The sequence below is a fragment of the Acinonyx jubatus genome, chromosome D2 (genome assembly GCF_027475565.1).
Source record: "Acinonyx jubatus isolate Ajub_Pintada_27869175 chromosome D2, VMU_Ajub_asm_v1.0, whole genome shotgun sequence".
NCBI lineage: Eukaryota > Metazoa > Chordata > Mammalia > Carnivora > Felidae > Acinonyx > Acinonyx jubatus.
Window position 1 is genome coordinate 80,935,154 of NC_069393.1, and position 27,252 is coordinate 80,962,405.

Consider the following 27,252-nt stretch of genomic DNA (forward strand, 5'->3'; position numbering starts at 1 on the left):
TGGAAACCACCCTTCTGTCTCTATGGATCTGATCATTCTAGGTACCTCGCGTAGTAGAGTCCTATGGTATTTGTCCTTCCGGGACCGGTTGATTTCACTGAACATGATGTCTTCAAGGTTCATCCAAGTGGTAGCCTGTGTCAGAAATTCCTTCTTTTTTGGGCTGAAGAACATTCCATTGGATGAATGGACCACATTTTGTTTGTCCATTCGTCTGTCAGTGGACACTTAGGTTACTTCCACTTTGGGTCGGTCGCGAATAATCTTGCTGTGAACATGGGTGCACAGGTATCTGGTTTTTTACTTGCTTTTATTTCTTCTGTGTGCATATCCAGAGGTGGGATTTCTGGATCAAATCATAATTCTGTTGTTAATCTTTTGAGGAACCGCATCCTCCATGTTTTTGTCAATAGTTGTCATTTTCTGGTTTTGTTTTGGTTTGGTATTTTACAACAAGCCATCCTAATGGATGTGACCTTGCCACAGATCTGTAGGCATCTATTTGCATCAGAATTACTTTGTGATAAGAAACCCTGGGAGCTGGGCCCAGGGCTCTTGTTGGCCAAGGATGGTTCTCTGCATGAAATGTAAGCCTCCTGTGGACAGCCTCCCTCTGTTTCTAAAAGGAGAGTGTAAAAGCCTGAAGGATTCCATTTTAGAGGTTGTAGAAACCAAAGGCCACAAAATTCAAACTCCATTGAAGTCTATAAAATCATTGCCACCCAAAAACTAGTTTGGTCGGCAAAAGTTGTATTGATTTTTTTTTTCTTGTAAGCTTTTACAGCAAATTGGATTTTAAGAGTTTCAAGTCCTACAGAGGAAAATAATTTGTTCCCCAGAGAGAACTTTATGTCATCACCGCTAATAACTATATTAAAGGATGAATTTTAAAGCAGCTCACAGGAAAGCTGGAAGAAGGAATCCATTTTCCAGCAACTTCATTAAATCAAAGAGTGATGAAAAATACATATTCAACACATTACCTGTGACTTTGCTTTCATTTGCAAATGTTTGGAAACTCATACTTGGGTGTAATTGAGTCATACGGTCATTAAAAATAAGAAGTTTGGGGTTAACAGGATGCTGTCTTCCGTTTTTGTTAGTATGTTGGGTTTGTTTTTTTTCTGGAAACTCGCATCAGGGCAGAGTGAGGTTTTCTCTTGGGAATCCCAAGGACTTGTTGGCAGAGTTTCCATCACTGATGTGCAATAAACATATCTCCATGCCTAAAATCATTTGTGAAGGCTGGGTGTTAAGCGCCAGGCCGCTCTCCATTTTGCTGTTGCCTTCCCCCAACCAGGATGGTCCTGACATGCTTCTCCCAGGTGGGAGCTAGTGACTGCCGTCTGTGGGCTTCTTCCAAGTTTACAGCTGACGCCAGGTCACGAGCGAGCCCCAGCCCCTTCCTCAAAGGCACGGCTCTGTCCTTCCCCAAGAAAGCCTTGTTAAGCATCCCTGCCACGTGTCCAAAGATGAATCCGTACAGACTTGTACTTAACCTCTATGTTGTGTACATATTTCTCATTTGAAATGCACAAAAATAAAAGACCAAACTCACTGGTCATCCCCAGCTGATGACAGGCGTGACTGTTGTCACCAGGGACGGTGCTCCTAGAGCCCTGAGCAGTGCTTCCAAATGTTCTGTGCTGCTAGCAGGCCATGAATTTGTGTAGGGGACACACAGGGACAAACTTCACATATAGCACTGCTGTTTAGAAGGGTGTCTTTGGAGAGCAGGCTGCGTGCTCACCTTGAACTACTCAAGGAGTGACTTTGGGGATGTCCTCTCTCCTCTCTGGGCTCTGGAAAACTTTTAAGAAATGCAGATTCCTGAGATCTACTCCAGAGCAAACCAGGACTCCAGGAGTGGAGTTTAGGAGCCTGCTGGGAGACTCTGATGCTCATCCAGGTTGGAACCCACTCAACTACGGGGTCTCCAAAGATCACTTCAGGCCTCATTCCATGGCTTGTGTTTGTATATTAAGCACCCAACGTGTTGGAGTGTTTGCATAAAGCATCTTCTTATGTGCAAGCTGCAGTTCAGCCCCAATCAGACACGAAACAGAGGCAGAATCCCATCCTAGAAGAAGGTTGTATTGAGGGCCTGGTGAAGTGATCAATTCTCATACCCCATAAATTTCACCTGTCAAAGTGAAGTTCACACGGCTCATTAGGTACCAGAAACCTAGACCAAATGGACTTAACGTCAGTCCAGCAAGTAGCTTCTTTGATGTCCAAGAAACTGGCCAATTAATGCTCTTAAGCAAACCAACAAAAATTACAGAAACTATTAGACCACATTTTGTATATTTGAAAAAGGTCCATTCTACAGAAGAATGCTTGCAGTGTCTCCAGTGGCTGTGCTTGAACCTCAAGACAGCACCCCATGCTTGCTGTCACACCCAGATGGATATGACACATTTACCATCCCACCAAAAGCTGTCCCCAGTCCGCCTTTGCTACTATGCCCCACGGCAGGACTCGGAAAGCAGAAAGATTAATGCGAGCATTTTCTACTGACGCACCTGAACACACCATGGCGAGCTCTGGGGAAGCTGCCATCTGCAAGAGTAATTCATATGGAATATTAAATCATCGCATCCACTGTGAAGTCTCACCTGCACACTGTCCTTTTGGCGGTAACTGGTCAGAAAGGGATACCTAACGTGCACCTTGGGTGTAGACCCAACTGTTGGCAAAACCAGCTTTGTGCCCATGCAGCCCAAGGGCAGGCTGCGTGGGTTGCTGGGTGGGTTGTACCGTAGGAGCACTCCTTCCGTCTTTCCCTGGAGACCACAAGAGGCAACCGCTGTGTGCTATAAATGGCAACCAAATACATTTCATGCATTGATTCATCTTGATAAGATTTCTTGAATTTGTTCGCATGAAATTCAATTGTGTGCTTATTATCGTTCTTACTAATAAATCTGCTCATTTAGGCTGGTGTTCTGTCATATTAGGAAAATCTGTTTTTAATCAGTATTTTGATTTAATTATAAGTTATTAAGAGGAAGCCTCTTAGCTTGATTGCATTGAAGAATGTCTAACTCCCAGTCCGAGCCTCCGGAGGGGAAGCAGAAGCTGGGGAAAGAAAGCCCTCCCTAGACCCCCACCCCTCAACACCAGTGATTCTGGGGGGGGGGGGTCTCTGGGGCTGGGGAATGAAAATGTCTCCCTGCGACGCTTTTAAAGGTCAGCTACATCCCCGCACTTGGCAGTGAAGTGTTGGCATGGATATTTTGTGACAGCAATGTTGGCAGAGAAGTGATTATTTTTAGTTTTAAGGAAGAATAAATTCGGTTTTCCTCTCAAATAAGAAGATCCTTCGGGACTATAGATCACATATAATTAGATTTTTACATTTTAGAATAGGGTTCTCAATCGCCTGTAAAGGCTATCTTCTGGGCTAAAAAATCTTTGCACCGTGACATGACCCTTTGCTAATAGGTCAAATTACGGCAAAACAAATTCAAAATGCAGAGTTCTCCCCAAATTCACGTGAAAAGCACAGATGAGTCTGTTCTGGGATTGGTCCACCGAAGGGAGTCAAGTCAGGCAAAGACACTGAGTGGCCATCGTGTGCTGAGCACCCTGCACTAAACGTGTCCAATTTAAAACACAAAGGATTCTAATTTGAACATTTTGGTCTTTGGGGGTAATGTGCCTGCTGATGACTTTGATTCACGGTTTGATTTGGAAACAAAACAGTTGCATTTTGCACACAGTGCCACTTTCTGCCTGGTGTGTGCTCCTCTCTCGAGACCACTGACCAGGAAATAAGTAGGGTTGACTGCTGTGTTTTTCAGATTCCATTTTTGGCTGAAGGGATCAGGATTCATGGAGACAAAGTCACAGAAGCACTGAGGCCATTTCACGAGAGAATGGAAGCCTGTTTCAAACAGCTGAAAGAAAAAGTGGAAAAGCAATATGGCGTCCGAACCATGGTAAGCGGGTAGCCTTGCAGAATGGATGTCTTTGCGTCATGTTGTCCTACGGTGACAGGCCATGGGCAGAGTGAGTAAGATGTACATTTGGCGCCTGCTTGGGATTTAAAAGACCTCGGCCCCTCGTAAGTCCATCTGCCAGGAAACCGGCAGACTCTTTTCAATGATTGGAAATGTCAGTGTGCGTAAGCGTTCATGAATTTGCTTGATCACCAAATACCCTGCTCACCTGCTGTGAACACGCCCTCCCCTTAAAGTGGTGGGACAACAGAAAACCTCACAGAGGCCTCACCTACAGCTGTACATACCCACGGAGGGTTAAGCAACACATAGGGCAACAGCACTCTTGATGTCCGAAGGCGGAGGTGGAGCCTATACCCAGTCCAAAGTCGGAGTCTTTGAAGCGAGTTGCTGTGGGTTACTGAGATCTGAAATTGTTAGCAAGGACTTCACCTCTTAAAGGAGTGGGCATTGGTCTAGGCCAGGAAAGGTTAAGCTGGAGACAGGGAAGGAGGTGGGGAGAAAGGGCTCACTCACCCGGTAAAGGCTGGGCGGCCAGAACTCGAATGGCACGCCAGAGGCCAGTGTAGGCATAGCCGTGCCTTGGGCAGAAGAGAACTCACAGGAGAAGCTGGAAAGGTGCCCAGCCTCCAAGAGCCTGGGACACGGATCTGGGGCGGGAGGCTTTGCTCTGGATGCGGGGGCACAATTGGGCTTTTGCTAAGAGTTTGTGGAAGGTTTCTGAGTGGGGGCTGGGGTCAAGCTCATGATAAAAGATTGGCCTGTAATATGTAATGAGGCAAAATATCTGACAGGAGAAGCCCTGGTAATAGTGGCACAGTGTTTACAGGCCACAGTGTAAGTGGCGGGCTTGAGATGCTGTCCGTGAGCCATGTCTTAGCAACACGGGGGCGAGGCCCAGCGCCACAATGTCGTGCGAGGTTGTATCCTCACGGCCTCTGGGAGCCTTGGTGGGTCCTAACCTTGACTGCTCGTGGACTCTGGAGACATCGGGCACAGCAGATGACCCCAGGCCCCCTTTCCCAACGTTCAGAGGTAAGCAGCAGCGGGACAAAAAGAGGCGGCGAGGCTTGCAGTCTAGGATCCCAAGCCTGTGGCATGAAGGAGGGCAGGGCACACACGTCTTCCACTTTCCTGCCAACGAAAGGCTTCTCACATCGCACAGCACTGCCCGCCAGTCCCTGAAGAACCAGGCGTCCAATGCAGGGCCCATTCTGGATTCTCGTTTGGCCCGATTCCGTCTGTCTGCTGTTCCCTCCAGCTCTCTGTTGCTCTTTCTGTTGAACTCCCTTCTTTTCTTCACAGATTCATCTCACTTAGCAAACACTAATTTAGTGTGAACCATATGCCAGGGAGCTTTCCAAGTGTTTTGCAAATATGAACTTGCTTCATCCACTTAACACTATGAGGGAGGCACCGCGGCCATCCCCGTTTTACAAATGGGGAAATGGGGACACAAGGTCATACCCTGGCAGTGGTCACTCCGGCCGCCGATGGAGTTTGAACCCTGTCCATCTACCTCCAAGTCTGCGTTTTTAGGTGCAACTCTGTAATTGACACGGCAGAGCGTTTCTTTCTCTGGCTCATGTGGTCGGAGGCAGGGAAGAGACCGAGAGGCCCCAGAAAGGAGCCGATCTAGCTACTACTACCCCACATGCTCTCCCTCCCTGACTGCCCTCGCCTGCTGTGGCTGGGCACCAGTTCCCCGTGGCATCTTTGCCCTGCGCCCAGCAGGGCCTGAGCCTGACAAAGCCAAGAGAACACAGCCTCTGGGCTCTGGTCTGAAAACTCAGCCTGCGGGGATCTGGAGCTGCCAGCCCAGCGGGAGCTGCCACAGGTGCACAGGCTTGGGAACCAGGGTGCCCCCTGCCGGCTGCGCCGGTCAGAGCCCTGGAGCGCTGCACGATCGCTCGGGGGCTGCGGCTCAGCACGGTCAGGTGGCAAGAATTTCAGAGGGCATCGTCGTCCGTCTCTTCCAAAGTTTTACACCACTTTTAAGTCCTTCTAAGAAATACACACTTGTGAGATCTCCAGGTTTTCGTACTAAGTGAAAAGCTTCCTCTTTTATCACTCATATAATTTCTATTTCAAAATGACAGAAACCTGTCGGGCTCACCAAGCACCCTTCATACTCCTGTCTCTGCTGGGATTCATTTCTTCCGCGCAGGCTTGCTGCTGGGCACAGGGGAGAGGGGAAGCAGGGGCAGGAGGTGGGGCTATTGCGTGGGTGGTGGTGGGCGGGGGCAGGGGGCTGTCCCCCTACTCAGGGACAGGTTTCCCCCTGTTCCGCCGCAGCCGTCCTCGGCTGGAGATTAGCGATTTCTATCCACCACATCCTGAGACGGCATCGTGCCCATCAAGCGGACCACCTCTCTGTAGGGGGCTGCCAGGGCAGCCCCCGACCCCAGGCCAGCTAGGGGCCAGACAGGCTTACTGGGAGGGCGATCCGGGAATCGAATGAAGGGTGCATTTTCTCCCCTTGGGTGCTTTGTTTCCCGGAGCTGCCTCCCTGAGTCCGTCCTGGGACCCCAGACACAGGATCTGCAGTCAGCCCTCCCTTGAGCAGAGAGACAGGCAGATGTCCTTGTCATTCTCTGAGAAATGTGACAATAAAAAGCAGTCTGGTGTGAGTCTTTCCTGCCTTATCTGCTCTGAAAACTTGCAAGCATCTCAGAATACTTTGAAAAGCAATGTAGTATCATCCCATTTAAAAAAAATGGATTTAAAAATAAAAACCCCATAGAAAAGACATAAACCATTTTGTCAATTTTTCGGATCCAGCTGAAGCCAAAGACTTCAAGAAACAAGACTTGGACACTCTCTGACTTCTTAATCCACAGGCGGCTCCGCCAGGCCCCTGGGCTTACTCCACCCTGGCCTTCCCCTGGCCGGTGCTGGGGCTCGAAGGAGCCACCGCTCCCCGCACAAAAGCTCACAGCCCGGCTTCTCCGGATGCTTAGGGAGTGAGGGGTGCAGACCCCGGGGTCCCCGAAGAAGGGACCACAAGTGCCTGCCGTATTCTGCCCCAGCCCCTGTGTCTGCTTCAAGGGCTCCTTAGCTTTTTGTCTGCCTTCAAGCTCGTGGAAAGGATTTCTGCGTTTGTCACACAATTCCTGTCCCTCTTCCTTGAAGCTGAGGAGCGAGGGAACCACACCTGGGTCCCCCCTTTCTCCACCCTTGTCTTCACCATCCCTTTACCCCCCACCTCCCCCCGAGACTGCTTGCCACCGACTCCTCCCTGGTCCCCCTGGCAGCCCCCGGCCGGACGTGCACACGGAAAGCACACAGACTTCCTCCCCCCACCCCCTCGGCTGACTCACGCCCTCACCCCACACCAGGGAGAGCCCACCAGGCATCCTCCAGGCCCCGCGCCGCTTGTCCCCGGCCTCCCCTGTGCCTCGCGTTCTCACTTCTGCTGTTCCCGGAGGCCCCTCCTGCCTCCGGCCTCCAGGATTTCTCCTCTCCGGGCCTTCCTTCCAATGGTCATCTTACCAGGATCCATGGAACCCTGGGGTTCCTCAGAGGCTCCTCGGGAGGCTGAGATGATAGTTCAGCTTCTCCGGTTCTGTCTGCGGGAGTTCAGTGGGGTGTTTCACCAGGGAGAGAACTTGGCTTGCAAGGCTCACAAGAGTAGTCCTGGCTCCCAGCTTCCGTGGGAGACGCAGAGCTGACCGAGGGTCCTTCCGTCTGTCCCCCAGCACCGCCCGGCCCTGCAGCCTCTGAAGGGTGGGGTCACCTCCTAACAGCATGCACGAGCTCTCCTCACTCGCCCTGCCCACCTCCCCACGCAGCCCTTCTGAGGGGCCAGCGTGTCACCCTCTGGATATTTCCCGAAAAGTAGGAAACGCACCTGCTTCTCACCCTACCCGGTGAAACACTTGTCGCTACCCCCCCCCCCGCCCCCCAGAATCCACGGGCAGCAGGCACCTGTGGTGGGTCAAGGGCAGGCACTTGGGCTCAGCTGGAAGACAATGCAAGACCGTGTCCGACGAGCCTTTGGGCAGGGCAGGGCCGGCCTCGGGTAAGAGAGCCAAACTGGGCTTTTGCTTCAGGCTGTGGTAATGACAACAGGAAGGACAACGGGAGCTGCCACCAGAGTGTGCCAGAGGCCTGTGGGCTTCACCTGGCCTCTCCAGGTGGGGTGATTATTCCCTGCGGCTCCTCTGGAGGAAGCCGAGCTCAGAGGGGCTCCATATTCCACGCGAGGTCACACCGTGGGTGCCCGAGCCAAAATTCTGGCCGCATTCTCACTGCGCCCTCCCCACCCCCACAGCCCTGATGCGGGGACACGGGGACGTCAGTTCGCTTGGGGTGTCCTGGGGCTGGAGCTGCACCTGTCACAGCTGGGAGAAACTCTAAGTGCTTCAGATGCAAAAGGAAAAGTCTGGATTCTTCCATTTCTAGAGGCTCTGCTCAGCCAGGAAGCAGTGGTGACGCAATGGCCCGGTGGGTCCTGTGGCCACACTCAGTGTGTGCCCTGCAAGGGTGGGACCCCGCAGTGACTTCTGTCCCTCCCTGGCCAGAGCCTGCCCCCGTCACCCCCGTTCCCTTTACTTTCTGGCCATACTCGCACATCCGCCCAGGATTCAAGGTTGCGTCTTGAGCGACATCACCAGCCCTTTGTGGGATGGGATGTTCAGGGGTCTTCCGGGCCTTCCCAAGAGCTGGAGTGACATCCTGGTGTCCTGGCTGGCATCTCCGCCCCCTGGTCCCTGACCGGCCCCTCCTGCACCTGCACACCTCACGCTCGCATTGCTTGCATTGCTACAAAGATCATTTCGCCAGAGAAACGAAAACCGTCACGCCAGGAATGGGGCACCCGGTGTCGGACAGCTCACATTTCTTCTCCGTGTGATGTCCGGCTGCATTTCGTGGAACTCTGCGTGTCCCTATGTCTAGTAGGTGATGGAATAGAGAGGCAGTGTCTCCCAAGCACGTTCATCACGGGAGCCTGATGCAGCCGGTTCTCTGCCCTTCTGCTCCTCTCCTTCCCCGGGTCCAGAAGGGACAGATGGAAGCTGTTGCAGGGGAGAGGTGGGAAGGCAGCCCCTGCAGGGTTGGTGGGCGGGTGTTCAGACTCCCACCTCTGAGCCGTCCACAGACGCTGCTGCTGTGGGAGAAATACCGAGGGATGGTGTGGGTTGTGTGAGGCAGAGGCTGCCCGTAGGTCCCATTCAGAGCATGAAGAAGGTCGGGGCACCTGGGTGGCTCGGTCGGTTAAGCGTCCCAACTCGTGATTTCCGCTCAGGTCATAATCTGACGGTTCGTGAGTTCAAGCCTCGCATCGTACTGAGCCGACAGTGCAGAGCCTGCTTGGGATTCTCTCTCTCTCTCTCTCTCTCTCTCTCTCTCTCTCTCTCTCTCTCAAAATAAATAAACAAACTAAGAAAACAAACATTACAGGAGATGTCAGAGAGAAGGGCAGTGGCCGAGCGGGCAGAGGATGGGGTGAAGGGCGGCAGATGGGTGGGGCGATCAGGGTGGGCCTAGAGCAGCAGACAGGACTCTTCCTTGAGAGGGTCAGGAACAGTGGGACACGGAGCAGTCCCGTCGCCCAGCCGAGAGCCAAGAGGATGAGCGCCACGCATCAGATCAGAAAGCCAGGGCGGCTGTCTAACTGTGTTTCAGAAAGGCTGAGACGTGCATCCTGTAGACTTTGAGTTACTGGGTTTCCTATACGTAACATTTCCACAATTTGGGCTAATTTGTAAGAAACAGTTTCCTTCCTAGTTTCTTCATAAAGGCCAATTAATGACAATGGACGTCTCCCCGAAGACATTCCACGGCGCCGTCGTTGGTGGGGAACCCAAGACCCACCGTCTGTGCAGGCAGATTCCAGCGGCGTTTGGCTTTGAGCCAGCGGTTGCCAACATGTGGCCCACTGACCTCTTTGTAAATCAAGATTTATTGGAACACATCCGTGCCCACTCACTCCTGTACTGTCTGTGGCTGTTTGCCCGCGACGGTGGCAGAGCTGAGCACTGCAGACAGAGACCCTACGTCCCGCAAGCCTAAAACTCCTATTCCTTGGCCGTTCCCAGCAAGTTTACCAACTCCTGCATGAAACTGTCCCTCTGTGATTGTGAACCTTTTACGACCAGAGAGATAACACACAGATCAAGTAGGATTGCATGTGCCAAACACCCCTTTAAGAAACAGGCCCACTCCTCAGGCGTGAAAGTTGTGTTGTTCAGTAGGTAAGCAGCAGTGGTCCCATCTTCTACAGGTGATTGACTGAGGGCCAGTTTCGGTGGTGTGGGGCTGGGAGGTGGGGGGGGGGTGGAAGCCACACAGAGAGGAGGTCCCCAAATCCTCAGGGTAAAGGGAGGAGCTTCTGCGGCATCTGGCCTTGGGGTGAAGGTCATTAGCGTTTTCTAGGTAATGAGGTATTGATGCGTGCTATGACCCTTGTTTCGGCAGCAGAGGTCGTATTTCAGAAAGAAGAGGAAAACTCCATCCAGAGACCATTTTTCTCCAGAATGCATGTCTGTCTGGGCCCCTACGGGGCCAAGAGCAAGAGTGTGAGCCATTCCGGCCTCAGCTTCCTCTAACCCACTGTCCCAGCCGCTGCAGGGAACGAGCCCATCTTTAGTCAAGCAGCAGGAGAATCTTACTTTATTCTAGAGAAATTCAGTCATTACACATCCGTGTATGCAGGTGACCTGCGTGGTTTGTCAACACGCAGAGATACGCAGAATTCATCTGATGGGCTTGCAATTCCTTTAATGACATTCTGGATGCTACTCTGTAAGCTTTCTGGTCCTTACGTTCCACTCTGGCTTCGAAATAGGTGGATGCATTGTGGTCTTGATAAAGAAACTGCATTTAAAGTTCTTAAAAACAGGAAGGTTGTGATATTTTTCACACTACCAGGTAATGTTTCCAAAAAACCCTGAAATGCTCATCATTTTCGTCTTTAACTCTGAATGGGAATACACACTGTTCATGGAAGTGTGGACAGTTTGGGTCTAGAATCCAGGCTGCTAAGATCACATGGTCCCAAGAGTCTGGCCATGCCAGGCCTGACATCTTTTGACACAGGAGCATTAAACAAGCCTCTCTCTCTCTCTCTAATTCTCCCTCTCCCTCTCTCTCTCAGCCCTCAAGTCTGGATGACAGAAGAGGCAGCCGTCCCCGGTCCATGGTCCGATCCTTCACGATGCCTTCTTCGTCCCGGCCTCTGTCGGTAGCTTCCGTGTCTTCCCTGTCCTCAGACAGCACCCCTTCCAGACCAGGCTCCGATGGGTGAGTCGGGCTCAGCAGCAGGGAGGGGGCTTGGAGGGTCTTGGGAGGAGCTACCAGCGCCCTGGGTTGGTTTTATATCACAGATGGGGATGTTTTTTAAATCAAAACTGTCTTTGAAGCTGAAACCCACCCCCCACCCCCCCCGCCCCAAGACATTTCAACTGTAGTGCCCAACATGACTGTCAGGGTCTTGTGAGTTTTTGAGAAAAAAAAAATTCTTTGGGACAGGTTTCCATCATCTTTGAAAACCTCCAGCGAGGGTTCGTTCAGTTCTGGAGATTCTGGAAGGAGGGCAGTACTTTCCTTGCTGGCTGTGTGCTTGTGCTTTTCGTCTCCTGCTCACTCCTGTGGTGTCAACGCCAGTGCAGGACTGTCACACACAGTCAGCTTACTTGAGGACTTGGTAGGGCCACCTTCTTTCTACAAGACTTCTCTGGAGACCTCATTCTTGCCACTGAGCGCCCAACAGCACCAAGTGCCTAAAAGGGAGACAAGAACGTAATAGGCTAGTTAATACTGGTTAAGCTCTCACTGTGTTTCTTGCATTAACTTTGAGTGTTAAAAAATATCAATAACTTTTGGGGCACCTGGGTGGCTCAGCCAGTTAAGCGTCTGACTTCGGCTCAGGTTACGAACTCACAGTCTGTGGATTTGAGCCCCATGTTGGGGTCTGTGCTGACAGCTCGGAGCCTGGAGCCTGCTTGGGATTCTGTCTCTCTCTCTCTGCCCCTCCCCTGCTCTCTCTCTCTCTCTCAAAAATAAATAAAACTCAAAAGAAAAATTTTTTTAATATCAATCATTTTTGTGTGTTTTTGAGTAGCGAACATGTAAAGTTGGTTCTTATTAAATAGAAAGAAGCAATGTCTCATGCAATTTAAACATCGGGGAACAACTGCTAATTATTTTACAGTTGGCTTTGTACAGTTGTGTGTCTGCAACCCCATTTGGTTTTCCATCCATCACCTTCCCAAACCCCCAGGCTCCTGGCCCCCGCCTCACGCAGACACACACTCCCCGAGCACCCCAAGGGACAGCTCAAATCCAAGTGCCCTTTGTTGCCCGTGACCCGTGTGCCCAATGGAAGACCAAAGACTAAACCCACAGTTTTTTCCTTACCGGTAACTTTTATCAGTGTCTGCTGATAAAAGGCCAAATCCATATGGAAATTCTCAATTTAGAGGTGTTTAAAGCAGGTGTTCTTGTCACTTAGAGAAAGATTGCTAAAGAAATTGAATCCAGCTTTCCCCAAGCAAATCCCCAAGCCAGTTATGAAAAGGTCTTTACATTTCCAGGAACGTGGGGGTGCGGGCGGAAATGGATCTGGAGGTTTCAGACAGAGGCGTGGTCTATCACACGCGTGACTATGCACCTCCTCCCAGGAGACATTGTTTAACCTTGAATTTGAAAGCGCCTCTATTAGAGTCCAGATTTTTGTTCATTCTAGGGTTACCACCCTTCTCTCTGTAATTAATGTGGAGAAAATGAGGCTTTGGTCCCACATGGCACAGGTTACCTGCAGAATAAACTTCATCTGGTCAGCAGGTTCTCAGACTGTGAAAAAAAAATTTTTTTTTAATGTTTTGGGTTTTTTTTTTGGTTTTTGGTTTTTGTGGGTTTTTTTGAGACAGAGGGAGACAGAGCATGAGCAGGGGAGGGGCAGAGAGAGAGGGAGACACAGAATCCGAAGCGGGCTCCAGGCTCTGAGCCGTCAGCTCACAGCCCGATGCAGGGCTTGAACCCACGAACTGCAAGATCATGACCTGAGCCAAAGTCAGACACTTAACCGACTGAGCCATCCAGGTGCCCCACATAGTGTGAAAAATTTTAAATGTAACCTGTCTTTCTCTAGGTTCTCCTAGATGTATACAGGTTCTTCCCCCTGAGCTGAAAGATATCCACTGGTCTTTTTATTTTGTTTTGTTTTCTTCCCTACATTGATTGTCTCAAGTTATGCAAAACCTAGAATAAAATCATGAGGATTATTTTGGTTTTTTTGACTATATTCCCTGTGGTGTATTTTTCATTCCTGTGCCTTATTTATTTTATAACTAGAATTTTACAGAGTTTTTAAGACATTTTCATGCCTTCATCCATGTTGGCTCTCCGTCCGAACTCCTTCCTGCTGCAGAGAATGAAACTCCGACCTTAGAACTAGACCTGTTTCTTCTCTCTCCCGATATGACTCACTAGGACAGGACCAGGGTGGACCCCTCCCACCCCTCAGTCTTGTGCTAAAATAGCAAACCACAATTGCACATGGATGTGTGTGCACGGAAGCTAGTCCAAGATCCATGTACTCAGTAGACTCACCTCTAACGAATGTGCATTTATACCAACCCGTTGGTGTTGTAGGCACAAGGGTGGTGGTGTCTTCTTTGTATCTTGAGACTGGGGACATCCAGCCCGTAGCAGTCAGGGGATGTCGAGACTCCCCAGGAGGTGACAAAGCCAAAACCCTGGGTCTTCTAGCTCAGCGGTCAGCTGAGAAACTAAGGGCTTCTCCTCCATGTCCCTATGAGCTGAAATCGGCTTGCTTCCCACTGACTCATCCAAAAGACTTTCAAATTGAAGCACCAGCATATCTGTAATCTTGAGCTGGCCGTAGGAACTCGGTCAGAATCAAGATACCAGAAATTTCTTTGCAGTAGAACCTGTCTATTTCTCCCCATTGCATTTATGAGTGTTTCAGTATGAATCTCTACAAGGTCAGGGCTCCCCTTCTGAAACACACCCCAAATACCATCTTCTCCATCTACAGTAACGTCTTACTGTCTCCCCGACACGTCCGCTCAGACTTCACATCTCCCCCGTCCTCGGATGAGTGTGCTCTTTTTTTCCAGTTTGTTCTTTTTGGATGGCAAACACAGGCTCTCTCTGGTGCAGCTGGTTAATATGTATCTTAAGTCCCCCTTGGCCTCTCTTTTTAAATCATTCCTTTCCTGTAAGGTGTGCCAGTTCCCAGTCGGTCAGCACGGAGACTCCTTGTGAACGGGTTGACATTTATCTGCAGGGTGAGAGGCAATTGTCCTCCTATTAAGCCATGAGTGATTTACAGAATCATGTCCTTTAGGTTTTCCCTGGAGCCTCTCCTGCCAAAGAAAATGCACTCCAGGTCCCAGGACAAGCTGGACAAGGACGACCCAGATAAGGAGAAGAAGGACAAGAAGAAGGAAAAAAGGAATAGCAAACATCAAGAGCTATTTGATAAAGAATTTAAACCCACCGACGTCTCCCTGCAGCAGTCTGAGGCTGTGATCCTTTCCGAGACGGTAATTTCTCAGGAACGGGGAACTTTCCCTGCTCTGCCTTAGCTTCTGGGACCTCCCTTTGCTCCGCATTTAGCCGATGGAGCTGTCCGTTGGATTTCATTGAATTTTCTATTCAATAGTCCCCTGAAAATCTGGGGTCTACCCTCGACCCTCTCCTTGTATGACCCAGTGCTGTAGGACATCCAGAGGCTCAGATCGGAGGTCTCTTCTCCCGGGGGGGTGCCTGGGTCGGCATCCGGTGGTGCTGGGCTCCGTGCAGCAGTGTGGTCCTTGCATCCAATATGCATCCTGACGTCTCAGAAGACGAACAGGAATGCTTTTTTTGTCTGAGAACGATGCTCCCTGTCGGCTAACGCCTTCCCCTTGCCCCTTCCTGACCAGAAGTCTCTAAGCCCCAGGTACTGCCCCGAGTTATGAGCTGCTCAGCCAGAGTGCCAAAGCCCCTCCTGCCGGGTTCTGCACACAGCCCGGGGTTCCGTGTTGGTCTCCCTGCCGTGTCTGCCCCACATTTACATCGTTGGCACATTTCAGAAGGACTCTCCGCAATTTAACCGGACACATGCTGGTTAGTTGACATTAGAAACGGATCCCAGGGAACCCTGGTTGCTGCACGGTTCCTGGGCAGTGTGAAGGCAGTGGACATGTTCAGGGCATGTCCTAGTTCCGGGGCCGGGCCTGGGGGCTACTGCTCACGGGACCGCCCAGCCGTGTGGGAGGCCTGAGGGCAAAGATGGGGCACCGGCAGCTTCTGGGGTGAACTTTATTCAGAACGTGCTTTTGGGGGGTGCCTGGAGGGCTCAGTCGGTTAGGCGTCCAACTCTTGATTTCAGCTCAGGTCATGATCTCAGTTTGTGAGTTCAAACCCCACATCGGGCTCTGTGCTGACAGCACGGAGCCTGCTTGGGATTCCTTCCCCTCTCTCTCTGCCCCCTCCTGCTCTCAGAAAATAAATGAAAAAACGAAAAAAAAAATTTTTTTTTCAAACAAAAATTTTTTTTGAAAAAAAAAAAAAGAAAGTGCTATTTGTAGACTGAAAGCAAAGAAGAGGCTCTCATAAGCTGTCAGCCTCAAAGGTTACGTCAGGCCTAGGGCCGCCTCCCCCTGGAGATGATGGGCACTTACCTGGACGGCGGCCAGGAATGTGCCTGCCCCGGGCAGGAGCCCCTGACCTGTCCTGGCTGTGATTGAAGGGTCGCCTGGCAAAAGGGCTCACAGGGAACCACCTTTTAATACGACATATTTCATGGCTTGTTTATATCTTAAACCCAGAGAGTACGTTTCACCCAGACTGCGAGCCACTCAGAGCAGCGGTCACATGTTGCTTGGCTGTCTAGAGGGAGAAGGCAGATTCAACAGCCACGGCATGGCCTTCAAGAAGGTGAATGCCTTTCTGAAGCCTTCAGACACAGCTCTGACTGCAGCATAAGCATGGCCAGGGCTCTCAGAGCCTAGGAGGGGCACAGGCCAGAGGCTGGTATTGCTTCCCAGGTGCTGGGCCTACAGTAGCAGGACGGAGAGGTCTCTGATGAGCCACCCCACGCTCTCTGTCCACCACCCGAGAGAGTTGGGGTGCCCGCGACCTTGCTGGCACTAGCCGAGGCCACCTTCTCTTGAGCCCAGGATAGAGATCTCAAGTCTCAAAACATCAGAACTGGGTGGGGGAATTAGCAGAACCATAAGCTAATCAGCTAGTGCCAGATGCTCTATGTGGCCGTTCATATATTTGTGCATATTTAGGCTCCATTTTCAGCCGTTAAAACCAAGCCTGAGAGACGTTGCACCACATAGCAGACCTGCTCACAGCGAAGTTGCTTGAGAAGCGGTCGAAGGTCTTGCCAGGTGCCTCACATCCCATACGGGTTCTGTCCCTCCCGGCCGTGGCCCTGTTTGCTTTCAGGGACACTGGCAAAGACCGTCTGGGTTCAGCCAAAGTGGGCCTCCCCACAGCTGGCCTGCAGTGGCCTCAGCAAACCCACAGGAACGCACCGGGGTCAGAGCACAGAACCCTGACCCCCGTCAGCTTCTGACGCCTCCCAGAATGACCACAGCTGCTGCAGCTCCAGGGACAGGAGTCCTGGCCTCTCGCTGGGAGCAGACTTACTGCTCTTGGTCCAGCCCAGCTGCCTGTCTCTCCACAAAGGGGCCTCCTCCTCTGGGTGACAGGTGTTAGCAAGGTCTGTGAGTGCACGCGGGCACCCGCAGTTTCCTGTGCCAGCCTCCTCGTGCCTGCACCAGCCGAGTGCCACAGGGCAGAGCAGGTGGACAGGTCGGAGGCAGGTTTACTGGAGCGGAAGCGGCACCGGGGGGCAACACAGTGTTCCCTGCACCCGCTGGGACAGCCTTGACTTTTGCACGGCACCTTGCCTCCTAAGCATCTGCAGAGGCTTCCTCTGGTCACTCTGTGGGGCTGCGTTCGGCTTCCTACTTGATTTTGCATCATCCACAATCTCCTGACCCTCAGCTGAGACTCAGAGCCTGGGGCGGGAGGGAAGATCTTCCAGGTGTGATTTGCTTCACACTAGGAAAGCGTCCTTCTGTTTTCTGAGTCATCAGAACGTGCCTCATGGGACAAGACAGTCGCCAGTCCACATGCACGCTTACCCTGTTCCAGGCCTCCCTCCCCCCGCAGCAGTATTCGTCATATCTTAGCTTCTAGAGGCATCGCCCTGATCTCTGCCTCCATGTTCCCCTGGTGTTCTTCCAATGTACGTATATCTATGTCCAAATGCCCCCTTTTTATAAGGACACCAGTCACATTGTGTTAGGGCCCTACCCTAGTGACTTCATCTGCAAAGGACCCTATTTCCAGGTGCGGTTACAGTCACAGGTACTGAGGGTTAGGGCTTCGACCTGTGAGTCCTGGGGGACCCAACTCAGCCATGACAGACCCTAACTGTGCTCTTTCCTCCAACGTAGATAAGTCCCCTGAGGCCCCAGCGACCGAAGAGCCAGGTGATCAACGTCACCGGAAGTGAAAGACGTTTCTCGGTGTCCCCGTCACCACCATCCTCCCAGCTGACACCCCCTCCGGTCACGCCAAGGGCCAAGCTCAGCTTCAGTTTGCAGTCAAGTGAGTGGAACGTTCTCCGCGTTGGGATTTGTGGCCCTGCTCTGTGGCTCCCTCTTTGACCAGGGGCTCTAATGGTAGGCTCGCCTCCTCCCCATGTGTTGAGTCTCCACAAGCATTCAACTTACAGGGAGCCCCCCTCGCGGCACCAGCAAATCAGTCTCCCCGAGTTGCCTGGGGGAGAGTGTGCTCTCAGAACCTCCCGGGCGGCAGGGTCAGCATGAGAGGCACACGGACAGCCTCCCTTTTTGTATCACAGGAAATGGAGCCACACGAGGGCCTTGGACCTTCCTGTGTCCAGGAGGAATGCAAAGTGAAGAGCTATTCTTAAGAGCTAAGCACATAACTAATTTTTCCAGTTTTGCCCAGTTTCTAGGGTTGCCATGACATACTACCATCAGCTTGTTGGCTGGAAACAACAGAAATATATTCCCTCACCCTTGTGGAGGCCAGAGGTCAGAAATCAAGATGACAGGGTTGCTTCCTTCCATAGGCTCAGAGAGACATTCTGTTCCATGCCTGTCTCCCCACTTCTGGTAGCTTCTGACAATCGTTGGCATTTCTTGGCTTCTAGATATACCACTCCAGTCTCTGCCTCTGTCTTCGTGTGGCCTGCTCCCCTTACAAAGACACAGGCCATTGGCTTTAGGGCCCACCATAAATCAAGAATGATTTCATCTTGAAATCCTTAGCTAATTTCCTCTGCACAAAGCCTATGTTCAAACAAGGTGACATTCTGGGGTTCTGGGTATACATGAGTTTTCAAGGGACACTAGTCAAGCCACTACAAGTGGGAATCAGCTTTTTGCCACTAAATTCAGGTCTGCCAGAGAGGAGAGGTCTTGGCAAGAAGAAGGTGGCAGGTAAGACTCATGTTTTGGTTGCAGCACACCATTCCAGAAAAGCCATCATAGGTAATGTGGCCACATCTCCAAGGCCAGTGCCTCCTTGTGGCATCTCTGGGGACAGACGGCTGACCTGAAAGGCACTGTGGCCTCAGGAGGTCAGTCATCGCCTCAGCATCAAAGATGAAGGCCCACTTCTGGTGTGTTTTTTTATACAAGAGGAATGATCAAATACATTACAAACCCAGGAGAACCCAGCTTCCTTCCTCCGCCCTGCACGGAGGCTCTGGAAGGCACACACAGTTGCCCTCTGCACCTGGTTTTCTTCCTGGGAGCAGTGGCCATTCCTGAGACTCTCGGGTGGGGAGTCAGCACTGCACGACAGGTGAGCCGAACAGGCCGCTGGGAGGGAGACGGTCTCTGAGTGTTACATCCTTGCACTATTACCACAGACTCTTTGTTCTAAAAGCGTTGTATTATTCCCTTTAAATAGTTAAAAACAAGCACCATTGTAGCCGCTGCGGAAAGCACTTTAGTGCTGCCTTGATGTGAAACATAGGATCACCATATGCCGCAACAAATCCACTCCAAGCCTATGCCCCAAAGAATTAGAAATAGGGATTCGTTGCATATGAATGCCCACAGCAGCATTCTTCACAATAACAGACGGTAGAAACAGCCCAAGTGTTCATCACCTGATGGACGGATAAACAAAGTGTTCATCAAAGAAAAATCCGCGCAGTGGAATACTACTCAGCCATAAAATGGACGCCATCTCTGCTGTATGTTGCATCACGAATGAACCTCAGACACATTATGTGAAGTGAAATGAGCCAGACACAAAAGGACAAATATATGAGTTTGCCTTCGTGAAGTATCTAAAATAGGCAAATTTGTAGAGACAGAGTAGAGTGGAGGCATCAGGGGCCAAGGGAGGGGGCGGGGGCCATTTTCACTTTATGGGGACAGATTCTGTGTGCACGATGATAAGAGAGTTTTAGAAACGGATCGTGGTGATGGTCGCTGAAGGTTGTATCAATCAATGCCACTGATTTATACAGTTATGGTTAAGATGGCAAATTGTATGTTATATGTAGTTTATCACGATGCAAATAAGCAAGTGATCACGAGGGCAGATATTCCACCAGAAGCCTTTTCTCTCACTACCCTTGATTCATTGACAAGCCTTCCTCAGAAACCAACAACTTCCCCCAGGAAGCATTTCCCTAATGAAGGATTTTTCATCCAGTGGGCCACTGGGGAAACCTCTAAGAGACCCATCAGTTAAAAAAAAGTCAATTTTCCTCAAATATAAAAAAAACAAATTTTTTCTAAGAGTCTCAACAAGGGTTGAGAAAGGATCCTGTCTTAATGATTATACTTCCATTTGAAACTGGCTAGTTTTTCAGTTTACTTTAAAAATCAATTGTACTTCCCCTTGGCTTCTTTAAAGTAACAGCCACAGTGACCGTGACTGCTAATAACTTCACTTCATACAGTCGTGGGTTTCCCCATTGAGAGAGATTTGAAGGGCGGGTGACTGGCTGTGACACCTCGCTGTTTAGATCCCACCAACACAAAGAGGCCCGAGGAGGGATCCTTCGGGGCCCGGGGTGGACGTGGCTGTTTTGACAGTGGATTGATGCCTCCTTTAAGCTCCAGTTGTAGGTGTCTTTATAGCATTTAGCGTTCTCTTTCTAGAACATGCTGTTGGGAGGGGGGTCCCCCCCTTCATCTTCTCTACCCCTCCCAGCTCTCTTCTCTCCCCAGTCGACATGCACGTTTCTGCCTCCCCTTTCCCTGGAGAGAAGGTGAAGCAGCCACGTGGATGCTCTGGCTCAGTGGGGACATTTGATTCTTCTTCTTTTTTTTTTAATTTTAATGTGTATTTATTTTTGAGAGAAGGAGAGACAGAGTGTGAGTAGGGGAGGGGCAGAGAGAAAGAGGGAGACACAGAATCGGAAGCAGGCTCCAGGCTCTGAGCTGTCAGCACAGAGCCCAATGCAGGGCTCAGACTCATGAACCTCGAGATCATGACCTGAGCCGAAGTCATTTGCTCAACCGACTGAGCCACCCAGGCGCCCCAGGATGTTTGATTCTAAATCGATTCGGTTTTCCAGGTTTGGAGCTGAACGGCATGACCGGCGTGACTGGGATGGACACGGCCGAGGTCCCGCCCCCCCTGCCTCTCAAGGGCAGCATGGCAGATTATGGGAACTTGATGGAAAACCAGGATCATCTGATCAGCTCGCCGACGCCCCCGCCCCCTCCTCCTCACCAGAGGGTAAGTCGGCCCGGAACCTGAAATGGGGGCTTTTTAAAATCATTCCCTCCACAAAATAGAAATCCCTCCTTCCTGAGACTAGCACGCGTGCTTTGGGCCCGCCCACATGTGGTCTTGAGAAGTCAAAGCGGTGGGCAGTTCCGCCCACTCGATCTTGGTTCTGTGTCATCCATCACTGCAGAGGGACAAGCTTCCAGATGTGGGTCTCAGAGCAAGGGAAAGGGGGAGAAGGTCCCGACGGGGTCAACGGGCCAGGCTCGTGACCTCGGAGGTCTTCTGCTTGAGGTGCAGTCGTGCAAATTCGATTCTGGAAAGCAGCTTTTCTGTGAGATGGTTTACGTGACTTTTAAAAGAAGCGGGTCCTGTATGGGGCTGGGCTCCCACCGGATGCCAGCCTGGCCCTCGAGAAGCCCTGAGCCCGACAACAGAGTCTTAAAAAACCATTTGAACCAGTCCCTCTGTTACCAGTTGACAGTTCTGGAAACACTCCTTGGAGAGCCAGCCCCCATTCCTGTCCTGGGTCGCTTTCCTGCCTCCTCTGTTTGTTCTCGGGCAGCTGCAGGCAGCGGTCAGCGTGCCCACAGGGGTCGGCGTGCACACGGAGTTCGGCGTGCACACGGGGTTCACCGTGCCCACGAGGGTCGGCGTGCCCACGGGAGTCGGCGTGCCCATGGGGTTCGGCGTGCACACGGGGTTCACCGTGCCCACGAGGGTCGGCGTGCCCACGGGAGTCGGCGTGCCCACGGGGTTCAGCGTGCACACGGGGGTCGGCGGGCACACGGTGGAGCACTGGTGGACTGACCCCGAAGCCCCAGGAGATCTGTTTCCAGGTTCCTCCCTTCCGCGGCCACGTTATTCATAGCTTTATACATTTAAATCGCTGCAGAGTGAAAAGTAAAACATTCCCGTGCACACGGGCAGCGGGTCAGCAAAGTCATGACATGGCAACAGAGCTCCCGTCGAACACTGAAGACGTGAGGTTTATAATATGACTGCAGGTTTCTCCTAACAGCTACGCACATTTTTCCCCCTTAAAAATCAATACAAATCCTATGTACCCGCTGTTTCTTTCTTTTTCTTTCTCTTTCTTTCTTTCTTTCTTTCTTTCTTTCTTTCTTTCTTTCTTTCTTTCTTTCTTTCATGGGTACTTTTTTATGGAGTGCTCTGCAAGTTTATTTTCTGTCTTCTTGTGAGAGAGCGCAAGAGAGAAGGAATTTATTTACAGTACCCGTACTTGATTATTCCTCTTATATAAAAAAAAAAAACAAACCAGCAGAAGTGGGGCTTCATCTTTGATGCTGAGGCGATGACTGGCCTCCTGAGGCCACAGTGCCTTTCCGGTCGGCCCTCTGTCCTGTCCCCAGAGATGCCACAGGGAGGGACTGGCCTCGGACATGTGGCCACATTACCTATGATGGCTTTTCAGGAGGCCAGAATGGTTCATTGCAACCACGAAAACATGAGTCTGACCTTTTCCGCAGACTTTTAACTACAAGTTAGAAAGAAAGGAGGCACAGGGGGTCGAGTGAGAACATTGACCGGCTGGGGTGTTGTTTTCCTAACAGCTTACTTAACCGATCCCACCTTTATTTTCATATCTTTATTTCATTGGAGAAGCAGGACTGTGCCCCAGTCTGTCCCCACACCGGTGACCTAGAAATTCTGAGCCTGGAAACGTTACCGAATTCATGTGGTTACAGATCAGTTCAGGGGCCACATTTTATCCCCGTTTTGTCGCTGCATCATGTGGAGTGACCGACGCCACACTGATGCCACGTGCTGCCGGGTCGGGAAGGAACACGTGTGCACCTTGGCTCCCTTTCTGAACGGGTGGCGGATCCAATGAGATTAAGTACCCAGGTCTCTTCGCTGTTTGCTTCCTGTGCGATTTACCTGCAGCAGAGGTGCAGTGACGTGCCCATGGAGCAGTGTCATCATCGGTTAGAAGCGGTGGCGTTTCGAGGCCGCTTTCCCTCCGTGCCGGCCCTGCGGGCTGTTGTAGGATAAGGATCACTCGTCTGCCCTGGGGGGTGATCGATACCTCCTGTCACTGTCATTGATCCGCCCCGAGCTCGTAGTCAACCCTGATACTGGCTGTTGCCACTTTCAGCTGTCGTTTCTTTGAAAATGGCTCTCACAAGCAGTAATCTGAGCTATCGTTTCGCTGAACACGGATAAACCCACCGTCTTCCCATTTGGCACAAAGGGCATTTGCAGCGTCTCGCTTGTGTCCTGCTGTGTCAGCCTGGCCCTCGAGGGCTCGCCCTGCCCTGTCCCTGTGGCTTTCACAAGTACATAAGCACCCCGGTCATCGCGTCCCTTAAATAGGCGTCTGCTTTTTTTTTTAACTATGCTTAGCAACCTTAAGAAAACTTAAGCCTATTATTTTACGTGACTTTTCTGTAACGCCTCAATGCCAGTCCCTGAGTTCTGTCTCTCCGTATTTATTCTCTTCTGCACGTGAAGCCCCAGGTCGTCTTGGTATTTACTTGTGTGTGAATCGGGAGGAAATTTGGGCAACAAGGAAGAGCCTACAGCACCACTGTTTTGTCCTTGAAACTCCTTCCCTCACGTTGGGCTAAATGTGAGCCTCCACCGAGAGGCTGCTACAAACTCCACTCTGACCTTTCCTTAGATGCTAGCGTTCTGCGATCTCATCCTGGCTCGTTCTACCCCCCACATGTCTGCTCCTGTATCCATCCGTTCATTCACTCATTCGTTCATGTGTCCGCTCATTCACATCCTTGTGTGCTCAGCACCTGTTACAGACCATGGCCTGTGTGGCAGGCGTCCGTGGCGGTCATGAGGTCACGAGGGTGCCAAGAGCAAGGGGGCAACGTCTGCCCTCCATCGTTCACGCCCTGACAGGAGGTTTGTCTATCACCTTTGCAACTATCAGTTCATTCGGAGGAATCCCAAGAGGCAAACAACAGCCCATGGACCAAATACAGCCGGCCGCCCTTTCTTTTTTTTTTTTTCTTTTTTTCTTTTTTAATGTTTATTTTATTTTTGAGACACAGAGTGTGAGCAGGGGAGGGACAGAGAGAGAGGGAGACACGGAATCCGAAGCAGGCTCCAGGCTCCGAGCCGTCAGCACAGAGCCTGACTCAGGGTTCGAACCCACCGACCTTGGGATCATGACCCGAGCCGAAGTCGGACGCTTAACCGACTGAGCCACCCAGGCGCCCCTGGCCACCCTTTTCTTTTTGTAAATTATTTTGTTGAGGCACAGCTGCCCCCATTCTGTAAATAATGTGGTTCCCTCATGAAGGCTTCAAACACGCCCCTAACGTTGTTCACCCCACTCCGTTTGCAGTGTTGCAAGAGATTAGACAAAAAGCTGCCTTTAAACGGGTCACTTGGGCAGCGGCCGCAGGTATCCGGCCGACCCTGTCTCATGCGGCCTTTCCAGTTCCAAGAGCAAGGAAGGGCTCCTCGCCCAGCCCCAGAGAACATCTCCGAGGGCTCGTGTGGACCCTGGACGGTTTAGGGGCCTCATCGGGCACACGAGAAGGGACCCGCGGGTCCTCGTCCAGGAGCGCTCGGCTGTGACAGCACCAGGCCGCCTGGGTGGCCCTGGTTCTGCTTTGCCCTTAAGCATTTAAACTGCCCAGTCCTGAAACCGGTCCATCTCCAGGGGCCCCCGGATCAACGCGCAGAGCAGTGGTTTCCCTTCTCAGCGGCCGTGTGGCCTTCTGAAGCGCTTTGTGAAAAGCAGTTAGTTAATCAGCGATGCCAGAAAGGCCCCGTGGCCCCCCAGCCGCCCCGCCCCGTGTGCGGCAGACCTCCCAGCCCCGGGTCACGCAGAGAGGGCCGTCCCCACCCAGGGTGCGGAGTCGCTTCCCCTCCCTGCCGCTGCCCCGGGTCAGCCCACCCCCCACCCCCCAGGCCCCAGAGCGTGAGTAACGTGGCACCTGCCGTGTTTCCGTGTCTTCTAGCACGCACCGCCTCCGCTGCCCAGCAAGACGCCCCCCCCGCCCCCCCCAAAGACCACGCGCAAGCAGACGTCCGTGGACTCTGGCATCGTGCAGTGAAGACCGCGGGACCGCACGGAGAGCACAGGCCGCCGTCCCGTCCCTCCCGCCGCGTCTCCTCCCGCCTCTGGTGTTTACCTCATTAGGCCTGTGATGTCTGATAAGTAGTGCAATTGCTCGTCCTGGAAAGGAGTTCGTTTCCAGCCATGGCGTGGGTGGCCGTTAGCATCGGGGAGCAAGGTGGATGTGGGTCTGGACCGTACTGTGGCGTTGATCAAAACCGGGGGCTTCTGACTGTGTCTGTCTCGAGAGAGCCGAGGTCTTGCCCGGAAGCCCTCCCTTTGTGCCAAATGACACATTAGCGAAGAACTCGGCTGACCTGGGTTTTGCGCAGTAGGAGAGGTTAGGCCGCCACCCGCGAGACCGAGTAGTAACTGAGTCCTACCCTTCTCCCGAGGCCGAACCCCAGCTTACTCCGGAAGGGTGTTTTGTCAACCCTCCTCCTGCGGGTGTGATTTGGCGGTCAAGTGTATCTTCAACCTATATCAGGCAGTTAAGGTCAAGTCTTTCAGGGAACTTCCTGATCTCCTTTGGTATAATTTAAAATAGGATATTTCTCAGCTACTGAACAGTTACTAATTTATGGAGTAGAAACACCATTAAAAATACTGGATCAGGTGGGAAAGTAAATACAAGTATAGGAAGATACGTTGTCTTTCTTTTTTAAAAAAGAATGCCTATAGCACAGAGATGGCTTTAACCGGGTGAATTCTTTCTGTCGTCATTCTGTACAGAAGTTTGTATATACGATGGTTCTTGGAACGTAAGTTTTAATGTTTTTGGTCCTTCCGTTTATTGTCATAGGCATCGCAAATGAATCTCTATATGTGTTCTTAATTTTTAACTGCTGAAAGTGAAAAAAAAATACACAAATTAAGCTTTGTTGATTTTTTTTTTCTAAGCTCCAAAGTCCTGAAAATGTTGGTGGACAATGATTAAGAAAAACAAACAAACAAACAAACAAACCCAACTAACTTTGTATAATCTAATATTTTTATTCTGTCATCTATATTTTTTTATCCACTATAATCATAATACTCTTCTAGTAGGCTCAAAAGTTATTCATTGACAACAAAAAAAATAAAATGCCATTTAAAAAAGACTCACAGTGTCTGAATACTATGTTTTTATCCCTTGATGTAAAAAAAAATGTATATAAATGATGCCATTGTTTTTTTTTCTTTTTAAAATATTTTTTAATGTTTATTTATTTTTGAGAGAGAGAGTGCAAGGCAGGGAGGAGCAGAGAGAGAGAAAGACAGACAGAATCCAAAGCAGGCTCCAGGCTCCGAGGTGTCGGCACAGAGCCCGATGCGGGGCTCGAACCCACGAGCCGTGAGATCATGACCTGAGCCGAAGTCGGACGCTCAACCGACTGAGCCCCCAGGCGCCCCTCTCCTTCTTTCTTAAAGAGCTTTGTGACCCACATTGATATATGTGCTCATCTTCCTTAATGACCGCTGTTGAGCTGTCTTCAGTTTGGGGCCCAGGTAGACAGCACCTGTGTCCCTTGTGCCTGCACAACCTTAGGGACAGAGCAGAGCAGAGCCTGGCACCTGCTGACACTTTGTCCCCTCAGCCCAACCAGGCTCTCTGGCCGCACATCATTTCTGCCCCTTGTAGACTTTCAGCTGCTAACTTGAGAGAGGGTTTTATTTAGTGGGATGTGTCATTCAACATCAGACTGCAGAGCTCTGTCTGGATCTTGGGAGGTAAGAAACAAAGAAGGCATTGGGGTCCTCTTTTCCACATAAAGCACATTTGCCTGTGTTCCTTTCAGACATGTCCCTGTTTAAATCACAAGGACGTGCCTCTCTGCTCCGTGAACCAGACCTCAGAGACATCTGCTGCAGAACCCTAGAGCCTCAGTGGACCCTTCACTCTCACTTGATCACTGCCCCCCAGTTTATTTGTCCTTGTTCCAAGTATTCAGTCCACCCCCAGGAAATGTTAGACACATGTGAACATAGAATTTTTTGTCTTTGTGAATTCCTGCTCTTGAACTGAGATAAATATTCATCCCCTGTTGTGTATATTGGAAACCACGTGTCATCCAAGGTCCTAAAATAAGTGTATTGGCATACCAGCCTGGGACAGGAGAGCACAGGAGAGGCCAGCCCCCGCGAGGTGGGGAATTGTCGAACAGCCCGCATTTCACGATGCATAAGCTGTTGCCCAAAATTGTAAAAATAGTTCCTGGCCCTACAAAAAATATTCTTCTTCTAGAATGACATCTGGTTGCTAGTTCTCGCCCTGCACAGCCTCCTCCAGAAAGTCTTCCCAGATAATTCCCAGACTCCACACTTCAGGGGAAGCCCCCTTCCCCTGACAGATGCCCCCAAGTGCTGCGAATCCCACACTGGTGTCCAGGCTAGAAAACACGTAGCACAAAATGTCTTCATCACGTAAGTCAAGGGCTGGACTGCAGAACTATAGTTGAGGAGCTGACTTTTGTGTTATCAAGTCTCATCTTGAGAGACTCCTCTGGAGGGAGGTCTGGGGGGACAGCCTGCCCATACAGATGCAACGATATATTTTCTTTT

General features: G+C 51.1%; 1 protein-coding gene across 3 annotated transcripts in view; it reads left to right on the plus strand.

The window, feature by feature from the left end:
- Positions 1-25,811, plus strand: part of DOCK1 (dedicator of cytokinesis 1) — a 524,727-nt gene extending 498,916 nt beyond the window's left edge. For all 3 annotated transcript variants that reach the window (XM_027063392.2, XM_027063390.2, XM_027063391.2), the window contains 6 exons: positions 3,807-3,944; positions 11,065-11,210; positions 14,281-14,479; positions 17,396-17,549; positions 20,512-20,675; positions 24,614-25,811. In XM_027063392.2, coding sequence (XP_026919193.1) covers positions 3,807-3,944; positions 11,065-11,210; positions 14,281-14,479; positions 17,396-17,549; positions 20,512-20,675; positions 24,614-24,709 — 897 coding nt within the window. In that variant the 3' untranslated portion in view covers positions 24,710-25,811. The remainder of the gene's footprint in view (positions 1-3,806; positions 3,945-11,064; positions 11,211-14,280; positions 14,480-17,395; positions 17,550-20,511; positions 20,676-24,613) is intronic.
- The last annotated feature ends 1,441 nt before the right edge of the window (positions 25,812-27,252 follow it).